Source organism: Euprymna scolopes, chromosome 24 (genome assembly GCF_053919585.1).
Source record: "Euprymna scolopes isolate OS-2025 chromosome 24, ASM5391958v1, whole genome shotgun sequence".
Classification (NCBI taxonomy): Eukaryota; Metazoa; Mollusca; class Cephalopoda; order Sepiida; family Sepiolidae; genus Euprymna; species Euprymna scolopes.
This window is the reverse complement of record NC_136505.1, coordinates 75,470,486-75,484,826: the sequence shown is the minus strand read 5'-3', so window position 1 is coordinate 75,484,826 and position 14,341 is coordinate 75,470,486. Positions and strand designations below refer to the sequence as shown.

Below are 14,341 nucleotides of genomic sequence, written 5' to 3'. Positions count from 1 at the left end.
CTCAACTCAGTATGAAACCTCAGTGCTGCACCAGTCAATCATTCACCATTCGTTTCTTTTTGCAGATACGATGCTCCATACTTATCCCCATTTCAGAGCAGAGTTTTTCTTTTTTGGACTCGTCTATTTCAGTGCCCACCATCTTTTCTCTATTCTGAAGAAGGTAATTTCTCAACGCCGTCAGCCTGACAGAACTTTGTTGCAGATCCAGCCTCTTTTCTTGAAGATACTTCTGCGCATCATTGATTTCTGGGAGAATAGTTGTCCAAAGGCTCAGAAATAAAAGGAACGGAAGCGATAATACCGAGTTGAGAATTAAAGATGCCTCTCATCTTGTGGTTGCATTTTCTCCTTCTTCTGTGAGCTGTTCCAGGGCGACGACTTCCAATAATTTTTTTACCACATCATTTACAGCATCTGCTCGACTACTCCTTCCAGTTTCCATAGTCAGCTTGATACTGAGATCGGTCAACTGAATCAAGGCATCCCAGCGATTTGTAGATGCAGAAAAGAACAAGAATAACCGGCCCAGTATACCAAAAAATGTAACGGCATGTACACAAGCCAGATTTAATGAATTGTTAGTGCATGGCACAAATATAGCTTTTGGGTTGATTTTAAAGATTCATTTCTGCACACCGGATCGGTGGCCTGTCATAATAGCAGCATTGTCAAATGCCTGGCCAATACAGTCACCAATCTGAATCCCATCGTTCTCCCCTTCGCTCAAAATCAGTTTAACAATGTCCTTCGCGCTTTTACCTTTTGTCTTGATGAAGCGAAGAAATGACTCCTTCACTGTCACTTAATTTTTGTCAATTTTTACGTAGTGCAACACCTCATTTATCTGGTCCTTGTGAGATACATCAGGAGTGCGATCAAAAATTATGCAAAAATATTTGCTTTCTTTGATCTGATCCATAATTTCTTTCTTTGCCAAAATGGTGACAGATAAGAAGTCGCGATTTTCTTTCACAGAGCACAGGGTCATACTTGGCCAATAAATTTACCAATTCTAAAAAATTCCCTTTGTTTTCTTGATCTCTTTCATCATTATGGATGTTTTCCAGGTGACCCTGTAGTGCCAGATTCTGCTTAGGGAGACACCTGATGATGTACAGCAATCTAGCTAGAATTTTCTGCCACTTCTTAATTTCCTTCTCAATAAGATGTTGCTCTACTTTGTCAACTATGTTTCCTTCAACAAGTCGGATCTCTAGATCCTTCCAGTTGAGAAACTTTTCAGCAATAATAATTGGATGTAAAATGATTTTTCATTTCAAAGACATTGTAGCATTTTAGAACACTTACCAAAAATGATTATTTTCCTCATGGAAATAAATTGTGTAAGCTTTTGTTTTGGAGGGGGGGGGTCTAAGCGATTACGCATAGTTTTACAACCTTACCAGTCAGACTTCGAGTTAGTTAACATTTTTACAATGTTAGAGTAGCCTAGAAATGATTATTATTCATCATTTTAGGTTAAATTAATGTACGAACGTTTAAATTTAAAAATAATTGTTTGTGCTTTTTTTCCGGCAAGATTTTCAAGGTGTCCATATGCAATCGCATAAAACAAAATGAAAGTTGAATAAAACAAAAAGAAAATATCATTTTTAGCCAAGGGTGTTAGTCTAAAATTCTCACAATGTTAGTAAAAAGTATCATAATTTTCTGTATCTTGTTTTTTGTTTCGATTTTTATTTTGCCTTAAAACAAATCATTCTACTACATATCTATGACATTGTCAGTAGTAATAATTACCGGGCAAATATTGATGATTAGAGTAAACACATGAACATTCTTTGATAGAGAGAACGTATAGAATAGTTATGAATACATTCACATCCGTTAAGAATTGTTTACTATATAGTAACTATGTTATTTAGAAACTCATGTTTAAAATGGATATGGGACTTTGTTAACTATAATGTTTCTATACCGTTTTTTTTTGCATAACAATCGTTAATTATTTATGAAATATTCAAATAGGGTTTTGCCAACTAATGACAAATGCAAATCAGCTTTGTTTTAAAAGAGAAATGCATCTTTAGCTGTTTCATTATTTTCAATCAATTAAAAAGAAAACATTTGAGAAAAATATTTAGACCCCCCCCCGTATATTTAATATATGTCCCTCCCACACACATTAAGTGCATTTTTTGTTTGCGAAAATATATGGCGACATGAGAAGGGTTTAGAGTAATTCGAAAAAAAAAACAGACAAAAACAAATCACTAATTAAATATTTTAGAAATTTAAAAAGAATCGGAATCAGAATTGGGAATGGCATCGGATCAGGAATTTAAGACAGAATCGGTAATTGAATCGGAATCAGAAAAAAAATTGAATCATCTCATCATTAGTATATATATATATATATATATATATATATATATATATATATATATATATATATATACATGCATGTTTACACATATGTATAAATATATAAATAAATGTGTGTGTGTGTGTGTGTGTGTGTGTGTGTGTGTGTGTGTGTGTGTGTGTGCGCGCGCGCATATATGCATATATACACCTAGGGGATCAGACAAAAGACACTGGATAAAACCCATCAGATAATTGAAGCAAAAACAGATAAAATCCCAAATGAATCAAAAATATTAAAAATCACTTTTTTAAATTTTAATTTTAATTTAATTAAATTTCGGAAAATTAGACAACGGGAAATTTTGGAAAGGTCTGAAAATTGAGCATCTACGGAATAAATGTCAATCGAAGATAGAGTTTAAGACCATTCTTAAAGATGATATTGTTTGAAATAGGATTCAAGTGCCTCTCACAGAAATATATATAATTTTAAATATTTACTCTTGTTTAAAAGCAGATAAGTTGATTTTTCTAAGTTAGGTACGTGTTCTAAGGAGATTTTTCTTGTATTATCTTTTACAATTATTATATCAATAAAAAAAGTAAAAAATTAAAATCCTATTACCAGAATTACTTCATCATAATAAATTTCAGTTTAATCATAAATACGTCAGTGATTATAAAACTTTGTTAATAGTTTGGAAAAAATCAATTACTCTGTGATTGTTCGAAACTTGACAGAAATTCGGCAGTATTGAAATTATCAGGTAGAAAGCTACTTAAATAGTATTTGAGGTGTAGTGCTTAGTTCACATTTAAAATTATATCTCCTGATATGATGATCAAAAATCTGTTTACAGTCGATTTTTATTCCGTACTTGCTTAATGTTTCTACAATTACAAAATTACATAATTTTCTGTTGCTTATTTTCTGTTGTATCATTTAATTATCAGTGATGTTTGAAAGTATTTTTCTTGACAAAAATGTTTTGTCTAGTTTTTCAACATTTTTGGAACATGTAAATCAACTGATTTCTGTTGCATAGGGGTGCATATTAAAAGAGATATGATGGGAGATTAATATTGGGCCATAGAATACGCGAATGATGATTATGATGATGAGAGAAGAGAAGACATTTATACCTATAGAGTTCTGTTTTAAGATGCTTGGGACTTCATATATATATACTGAGGGAAATAGGGTGATAGATGCACAATTCTTATATTTCTTATAACACATATAGTGAGGAGGAGAGATACATATTCTTTGAAGGGTTATTAAATGTTCATATTAACATGTTTAACACATTACCTTTTGAGTGTTGAAAGATGACACATGGCAACAGTTTTACAAAAACACAAAGATGATTCTTTATTCATTGGACCAGTCGAATGCTGATGACGTCAGGAATTCACATTTGGGATTTACATAGTTCAATCTTCTACCCTTCGCTTCCAAAGGGGACCCTCCTCTGACCATGTCAACTCTTGGCCGATCAACTCTCTCCGACGGACTGCTGACTGTTCTGCCTCAACTATTGCCCTGATCTGACTAATTCTAGCTCCTATATTGAGAATTCTCCTTTTGCTATGACGTCAGAAGTGTGTTTCCAAAACGTGACAATTCACGTGGCTATGCATACGTTTTTCCTAACACACTTTTGACAACAAAAAAATTCTCAACTAACCTATTTTTTTACAATGTATTTTAATTTGTATTGTTCATTCGTTTTAGCTGACATTTTTAATATTCAGTTTTGTAAAAGAATAAACAATCAATTCTTTTTATGATATAAACAATATTTAACTATTTATAATAGAATTTTACAATAGACCTTTTTAACATTCCAATTTCTAACATTCTATTTCTTAACCTTGCTTATAAGGTTCGAGTCTCGGCTTATCCTAATCTCATTTTCACTTATGCTCTTCTTATTTACATGGAAAGGGGACAACTTTTTTCCTGTAAAAAATTTTGATGTTATCATTTTAGTTTTAATGATAATTTAAAAACAATAAATATTTATCATTAGTACCAATAATGAAAAATTAAATTAAAAATTTAAAACAATCGGTTTTGGAATCGTAAATTAGGGACACATTTCTCCGATTCTGATACCTCCAAAAGTTCCGATTTTTTTACAAACTTTTCGGTATAGAATTGCAAATTTATTTTTATTTTCTACTTTTATCCTCAGAAAATGCCGCCCCATGGAATGTGCTGTTCGTAAAATAGGGAAAAATTTTTCCGATTCCAATACCTCCAAAAGTTCCAATTTTTTTAAGGATTTTGGGTATAAAATTTAAGATATTTTGTAAGCTTTTATTCATTGTTATTTATTTTTTCTATTTTTTTTATTTTTACCTCCTCAAAATGACTCCCCCCTCATCTGGGCCACTTGTAAAATAGGGACACATTTTTCTGATTCTGATACCTCCAAATGTTCCGATTATTTACAAACTTTTCGGTAAAAAAATTCCAATATTTTATAAGCTTTTATTTATTTTTTTTCTATTTTCTATTTTTAACCTCTCAAAATGCCGCCCCTGACGTATGCTGCTCATAAAATAGAGACACATTTTTCTGATTCCCATATCTTTGAAAGTCCCGATGTTTTACAATCTTTTCGGCATAAAATTTCTGATTTTTTGTTAGCTTTCATTTTTATCTTTTTTGTACCCTCTCAAAAAATGCTGCCCTCTGGAACGAGCGGCCCGGGGCGGACCGCACCCCCGACCAGCCTTTGCTACGCCACTGCATACACACACACACACACACACACACACACACACACACACACACACACACACATATACATATGCATATATATATTCACATATACATATATATACACATATACATATGCATATGTATACACTTATACACATATATATATATACACATATAAATATGCATATGTATACACATATACACATATATATATATATATATACACACATATAAATATAAACACATACATATATATGAAAATAGAATTTCCACTGCTAGACAACATTGCAGCCTCGTTAGGATAGGCTTGTCGTGATGACATCCCTAGCGAGTATAAATTCCTACTAGTGAAACATCGACTTGGGTTGTGATTGCGATGATCACATCCCTTGTTCGAGACGAAGGTAGGTGCATTCCACTGTCAGATTTCCTTACGGTTTGCTTGATTTAAGATAGTTAATAAGACTTTCTTGTGTGCGGCGCGTTTGCTCAGTTGGTAGAGCGTTGCCTCGCCTGCAAGAGGCTTGGGTTTCGAATCCTGAGTTCGGATGTGTCTAACTGATGAGCCCAAATGAGGGCGGAACTCGAGTCTTGGACTTCCTGTTTGTTGGCTTTCGTGGCTCTTGCTGGCTGCAATGTTGTCTGGCATTGGAAATAATTATATATTCTTTCACACATTCTGAAAATAGAATTCGATTTTCATATCGTCTGATTTAATCCAGCTTAACAATCATATATATATATACACATATACACATACATATATACACTCACACATATATGCATATGTCAAGTATATATATATATATACTTGACATTTTGGAGAAACTTGTCCCAGTAATTAATATAGAAGTTTACTGAGATGATTCATTAAATTGTTGATTTGCCGTTAATATATTAAGCAAAAAGTCATTTAGTGACATGTTGTAAAAATGAGTAAATGAGTACTTACTTGTCGGATAGTTTGAAGCATTTGGCAAAATCTGTCGGAATTTCTGTGATTTTATTTCCATTGAGATTGAGGGTGAGGAGATTTGGCAACAAGCCCAGTTTTTTCATACAATTTCCAGAAAGATTGTTATAGGAAAGATCCAGGTACTGCAGGTAATAAAGGTAAACACAACCGGAAATAAGAATCTTCTGAAGGAGAATTTCTGTTACAGAATATCAACCTCTTTTTGGTTTTGAATTGTTGAAACTGAAAACAGTGTATAAGTGTCCAAAGGAAAAGAGATTGCCCCATCCTCCTTTTCCACGAGTGCAGAGTTAGACACAATACCATTTTAAATTTTGGAAAGAATCCAGTTTTTATAAAAAAGACACTTTGAATTGAAGCAAAAATGAAATTCAGTCTAGAAAAATCTCTGTTCACTGATTGTGGACAAAAAAGATGATGGTATCAGAACAGATACTACACTTTTCTCCTAACCGAAAGTCCAAGTAAAGAGTTATTCAAGTGCATAGCCTTGTAGAGATATATCATTGTCAATCTTAATTAGATAAAAGGTACAGCATAGTTTACACTCGAAAACTTGTAAACGAAAAAAGACACATAATTTATAAAAAACACATTCAAACAAACAAAAAGACAATTTCCGCTTGTTGTCACATAAAAGCAAACATTCCAAGCGGTAGCTACTATTAACTGTAGTTATCGTTGCCAAGACAGATTTTATATAAAAATATAAAAGAAAAAATCTGATAAATCATTTCCACACATTAAAACTAAATGGGCTTGGTAGAGAATTTCATTCTAATGCGTTTTGATATAAATTATGCATTTTTTTTTTTCTGTAGCTTTATTATCAATTAAATACACAAAGAAATACAAAAAATGCAGATATCAATATAAAAGTTGTATGAACACTTTATACATTTGGGACAGAAAGTAGCAATTAAGTTAGCTAGTATGTATTTTAATAAAGGTCATATTAGTACATGTTAGGATAACTTATCTGCAAACAGAATTGCACTCAAAGATGGACGATGTGATTTGAATCAGGAGCAACAAGTCAAATGCACTAGACAAAAAATTTAATCGAACAATGGAGGATATGACATGACGTCATGCTTTTGAGCAAGAGAAATAAAGATTTCAAAATCAGTCTCTCTTGGGCCGTGATATGAACGGGACACATCAAAATAATGTAGAAATAATCGAAGCTTAATGTCACCTCTGTCGCTTGTTTCTTAAGTTTATAGGATAAGAAATAATTAGTTATATAGTCTTTCTCCTTAATTTTATTTTCACCAATAAAACCTTGTAAAATTCAGCAAAAAATTTCCTTGGGTCATTCGTGCATGAGAAGTTATATTCGTCTAACTTATAACGGCTAATAGATGAAACGGTAAAGAGAAATAAAAGACCAGCACGTATAAACACGCGTGTGCACGTGTGTACAAAAAAATTTATTTTATTTCTTGATTGCTCATGGATGAGAACATAAACATATTCTAACATAAATATTCAAACATAAAAAATATTCAAACATAACAAATATATAAACATGAATATTTGAATATTTGTTATGTTTGAATATTTGTTATCTTTGAATATTTATGTTTGAGTATTTGTGATGTAAAAAATATTCAAACATAAATATTCAAACATAACAAATATTCTACCATAAATATTCAAACATAACAACTATTCCAACATAACAAAAATTCAAATATAACAAATATTCAAACATGAATATGCAAACATAAATATCTAAACATAAATTTTCAAATATAACAAATATTCAAATATAACAAATATTCAAATATAACAAATATTTAAATATAACAAATATTTAAACATAACAAATATTCAAGCATAACAAATATTCAAACATAACAAATATTTAAACATAACAAATATTTAAACATAACAAATATCCAAACATAACAAATATTCAAACATAACAAATATTCAAACATAACAAATATTCAAACATAACAAATATTCAAATATAACAAATATTTAAATATAACAAATATTCAAATATAACAAATATTCAAATATTACAAATATTCAAATATAACAAATATTCAAATATAACAAATATTCAAACATAACAAATATTCAAACATAACAAATATTCAAATATAACAAATATCCAAACATAACAAATATTCAAACATAACAAATATTCAAACATAACAAATATTCAAACATAACAAATATTCAAACATAACAAATATTCAAATATAACAAATATTCAAATATAACAAATATTCAAATATAACAAATATTCAAACATAACAAATATTCAAATATAACAAATATTCAAACATAACAAATATTTAAACATAACAAATATTCAAACATAACAAATATTCAAACATAACAAATATTCAAACATAACAAATATTCAAACATAACAAATATTCAAACATAACAAATATTCAAATATAACAAATATTCAAATATAACAAATATTCAAACATAACAAATATTCAAATATTACAAATATTCAAATATAACAAATATTCAAATATAACAAATATTCAAACATAACAAATATTCAAATATAACTAATATTCAAACATAACAAATATTCAAATATTACAAATATTCAAATATAACAAATATTCAAATATAACAAATATTCAAACATAACAAATATTCAAATATAACAAATATTCAAACATAACAAATATTCAAATATAACAAATATTCAAACATAACAAATATTTAAACATAACAAATATTCAAACATAACAAATATTCAAATATAACAAATATTCAAACATAACAAATATTTAAACATAACAAATATTCAAACATAACAAATATTCAAACATAACAAATATTCAAATATAACAAATATCCAAACATAACAAATATTCAAACATAACAAATATTCAAACATAACAAATATTCAAACATAACAAATATTCAAACATAACAAATATTCAAATATAACAAATATTCAAATATAACAAATATTCAAACATAACAAATATTCAAATATAACAAATATTCAAACATAACAAATATTTAAACATAACAAATATTCAAACATAACAAATATTCAAACATAACAAATATTCAAACATAACAAATATTCAAACATAACAAATATTCAAATATAACTAATATTCAAACATAACAAATATTCAAATATAACAAATATTCAAATATAACAAATATTCAAACATAACAAATATTTAAACATAACAAATATTCAAACATAACAAATATTCAAACATAACAAATATTCAAACATAACAAATATTCAAACATAACAAATATTCAAACATAACAAATATTCAAACATAACAAATATTCAAACATAACAAATATTCAAATATAACAAATATTCAAATATAACAAATATTCAAATATAACAAATATTCAAACATAACAAATATTCAAATATAACAAATATTCAAACATAACAAATATTTAAACATAACAAATATTCAAACATAACAAATATTCAAACATAACAAATATTCAAACATAACAAATATTCAAACATAACAAATATTCAAATATAACTAATATTCAAACATAACAAATATTAAAATCTAACAAATATTCAAACATAACAAATATTCAAATATTACAAATATTCAAACATAACAAATATTCAAATATAACAAATATTCAAATATAACAAATATTCAAACATAACAAATATTCAAATATAACAAATATTCAAACATAACAAATATTAAAATCTAACAAATATTCAAACATAACAAATATTCAAATATTACAAATATTCAAATATAACAAATATTCAAATATAACAAATATTCAAACATAACAAATATTAAAATATAACAAATATTCAAATATAACAAATATTAAAACATAAAAAATATTCAAATATAACAAATATTCAAACATAACAAATATTCAAATATAACAAATATTCAAACATAACAAATATTCAAATATAACAAATATTCAAACATAAAAAATATCCAAACATAACAAATATTCAAACATAACAAATATTCAAACATAACGAATATTCAAACATAACAAATAGTCAAATATAACAAATATTAAAATATAACAAATATTCAAATATTACAAATATTCAAATATAACAAATATTCAAATATAACAAATATTTAAACATAACAAATAATCAAATATAACAAATATTCAAACATAAGAAATATTCAAACATAACAAATATTCAAACATAATTAATAATCAAATATAACAAATATTCAAACATAATAAATATTCAAATATAACAAATATCCAAACATAACAAATATTCAAACATAACAAATATTCAAGCATAACAAATATTAAAATATAACAAATATTCAAATATAACAAATATTCAAACATAACAAATATTCAAATATAACAAATATTCAAATATAACAAATATTAAAATATAACAAATATTCAAATATAACAAATATTCAAACATAACAAATATTAAAATATAACAAATATTCAAATATAACAAATATTCAAATATAACAAATATTCAAATATAACTAATATTCAAATATAACTAATATTCAAACATAACAAATATTAAAATATAACAAATATTCACATATAACAAATATTCAAATATAACAAATATTCAAATATAACAAATATTAAAACATAACAAATATTAAAATATAACAAATATTCAAACATAACAAATATTAAAATATAACAAATATTCAAACATAACAAATATTCAAACATAACAAATATTCAAACATAACAAATATTCAAATATAACAAATATTCAAATATAACAAATATTCAAATATAACAAATATTCAAACATAACAAATATTAAAATATAACAAATATTCAAACATAACAAATATTCAAATATAACAAATATTCAAATATAACAAATATTCAAACATAATAAATATTCAAATATAACAAATATCCAAACATAACAAATATTCAAACATAACAAATATTCAAATATAACAAATATTAAAATATAAAAAATATTCAAATATAACAAATATTCAAACATAACAAATATTCAAATATAACAAATATTCACATATAACAAATATTCACATATAACAAATATTCAAATATAACAAATATTCAAACATAACAAATAATCAAATGTTACAAATATTCAAATATAACAAATATTCAAACATAACGAATAGTCAAATATAACAAATATTCAAATATAACAAATATTCAAATATATAACAAATATTTAAACATAACAAATAATCAAATATAACAAATATTCAAATATAACAAATATTCAAATATAACAAATATTCAAATATAACAAATATTCAAATATTACAAATATTCAAATATTACAAATATTCAAATATAAAAAATATTTAAACATAACAAATATTCAAATATAAAAAATATTTAAACATAACAAATAATCAAATATAACAAATATTCAAACGTAAGAAATATTTAAACATAACAAATATTCAAACATAACTAATATTCAAACATAACAAATATTCAAACATAACAAATATTCAAATATAACAAATATTCAAATATAACAAATATTCAAATATAAAAAATATTCAAATATTACAAATATTCAAATATAACAAATAATCAAAGGTAACAAATATTCAAATATAACTAATATTCAAACATAACAAATATTCAAACATAACAAATATTCAAATATAACAAATATTCAAATATAACAAATATTCAAACATAACAAATATTCAAATATTACAAATATTGAAATATAACAAATATTCAAACATAACAAATAGTCAAATATAACAAATATTCAAATATAACAAATATTCAAATATAACAAATATTCAAATATAACAAATATTCAAATATAACAAATATTCAAACATAACAAATATTTAAACATAACAAATATTCAAACATAACAAATATTCAAATATAACAAATAGTCAAATATAACAAATAGTCAAACATAACAAATATTCAAATATAACAAATATTCAAATATAACAAATATTCAAATATAACAAATATTCAAATATAACAAATATTCAAACATAACAAATATTCAAATATAACAAATATTCAAATATAACAAATATTCAAACATAACAAATATTCAAATATAACAAATATTCAAACATAACAAATATTCAGATATAACAAATATTTAAACATAACAAATATTCAGATATAACAAATATTCAAATATAACAAATATTCAATCGATCAAAGTTCACATATAAACATGAAAGAAAGGGGCAAATCATTTGGGGGTAAATTTTTGTTCACAAAGTTTTTTTTATTATTTTGGAGATTAAATGTGATACGTAACTGTATCCATCTAAAACAAAATGTATAATTGTGCTTGATATACAATAGGATGTATATTTGTGACAATGACATGTAAGTACGATAATCTTGATAAGAATGAAATGAACAGAAGAGGGAAGAGGACAAAAATTATGCTTGTGTTCTTTGATGATTTATATCTAGCTTCATGGTGGTGGTGGTGGGGGTAAGTAAAGTGAAGTCGGATGCACCAAAAAGGTGTTTCACTTAACTAATGTAAACCTTACTAATTTAGTTGTTGCTTTTTATATTATTATACAATTTCATGAGATCGTCAAACATAGAACCTTTGATTGGAGACATTTTTGAGCGAGTTCAAACGAAGCATAGTGGTTCCGCAAAATTAATATGTAACAAAGACACTTTTGATTGGATTAAAATTCAACAATCTTTTATTTACTAATTTTATTGGAAATTCTTTGTAGAAACACCCGTGTACAAATCATTCAAAACGCTTTTTATTTGGTTCGTTTTATGTCACACTACAACTTATTGCCACCAATCGATTTCTGACGATTTTCCAACGTGTGTGTCACGTTTAAATTTAATCGTACTATAGAGATTGTTGGGATTTTTGCTTGATTTTCATAACCATAAAATTAGTTGTTGCTTATTTCCATTTCGCTCAGATTGGTTTGCCACGATTTTTATATCTATATAATAAAGTAAAATCGACCCCTCTCCACGGTACTAAACATAATAACTTAATAACAAAAACTTTCATATCCAAGTAGCATAAGCCCACTTGCTTGTTTTCAGAAATTATGCGTTCATTAATTCTTTCAATCGTGATAATATTTTTCCAGATTACTTGATTTCCCTCAAAAGAAAAAATAACTTTCAAAAAGAAAGTGATGGACATTCTTACTCACTTCTTAATATATATTACATCTGCCACCACTTACACCGTGTGCAAATGTTTCATGGCATAAGAATGAAACGAACACCAGTTATTCCAGAATACTTAACGAACGCTTCACATTCACATTCCTGAAAAACAACAAATGTTTACTAAGAGTTTAGACGTCTGCATTATTAAGCTTTTCCAATGAATTTTATTATAATTTCTTGTTTTTCCCTCAGAATTATTGATACTTATTGATATTTTTTAAATCAAATCAATATATGTTACCTGCATATAAGAAAAGTCTCCATATTTCACTTTCAGATCTGTTAAACCATTTAAAGACAATTGTAATTCCTGGAGATACGAAAATTGTGCAAATGCCTCTGAAAGAAATGCAAACAAAACACACACTTACGAATCATGAAAACCGCCGCCACAATAAAACAATGGTCAGAGATACCCCCCCCACTGAATCGTATGTAAAATTTACAATTATTTCTGCAATCCTAACCATGTATGATACAAATAAACTTCAGTTTATGCCTGACATATCCACCAGGTTATGGTCATGAATCCTCAACAGTCTTCATTTTATCATTCAATATTTAAGGATATGCAAGAACACTTTGATAGTTGTTTCATCGGTAAGTAATTGTAGCTTGATGAAACTAACAGAGTAATTTCAAGAGTCCGGAAGGGGAAAACTAGATGAACTCAGTGCAAAACATACAGGAAAAGCTCAAGAAAACTTGCGCAATTATGTGAGTGGGTTTGTTAATTATGTACATCAACTCATAAGCAAGGGAATCTTCATTCATCGTCAGTTTTATTGGAATAGATGAGTCATTCAACATTGTGGACAGATGAGGACGTTAGTATAATAATTAAAGCATCATTTTTTTCACACATATGTCAATCCCAGAACTAAGTATATATACATTTTATGTTATCAAAGTATATAGGAGAAAGACCCCAAAGAAGCAAACGTTGGTCAACTTACATCTCATATATTTATCATCAAATCATATGTTTATTTAGAAAGAAACTGATTGTGAGACCATATCAAGATTAACATAATCAAAAATTAATTTTCTTTTTGTCACAAGGAATTTTTATGGAATCTAATTTTGATAATTTCTTGCCTTCAAAATCTTGTACAAGATGTTTTCTTGGTGAATAGCCATTT

At 26.5% G+C, this 14,341-nt stretch overlaps 1 protein-coding gene across 6 annotated transcripts in view; it reads right to left on the bottom strand.

Annotated features, from left to right (window-relative positions):
* The window catches only part of LOC145246769 (X-ray radiation resistance-associated protein 1-like), a 334,894-nt gene that overhangs the window by 178,775 nt on the left and 141,778 nt on the right, over positions 1 to 14,341 (bottom strand). For all 6 annotated transcript variants that reach the window (XR_013863167.1, XM_080108553.1, XM_080108552.1 and 3 more), the window contains 2 exons: positions 13,441 to 13,538; positions 6,015 to 6,160 (listed from right to left, as the gene is read on the bottom strand). Coding sequence is in view for 5 of the 6 variants with exons in the window: in XM_080108550.1 (XP_079964676.1) it covers positions 6,015 to 6,160; positions 13,441 to 13,538 (244 nt within the window). In the remaining variant the exon portion in view is untranslated. The remainder of the gene's footprint in view (positions 1 to 6,014; positions 6,161 to 13,440; positions 13,539 to 14,341) is intronic.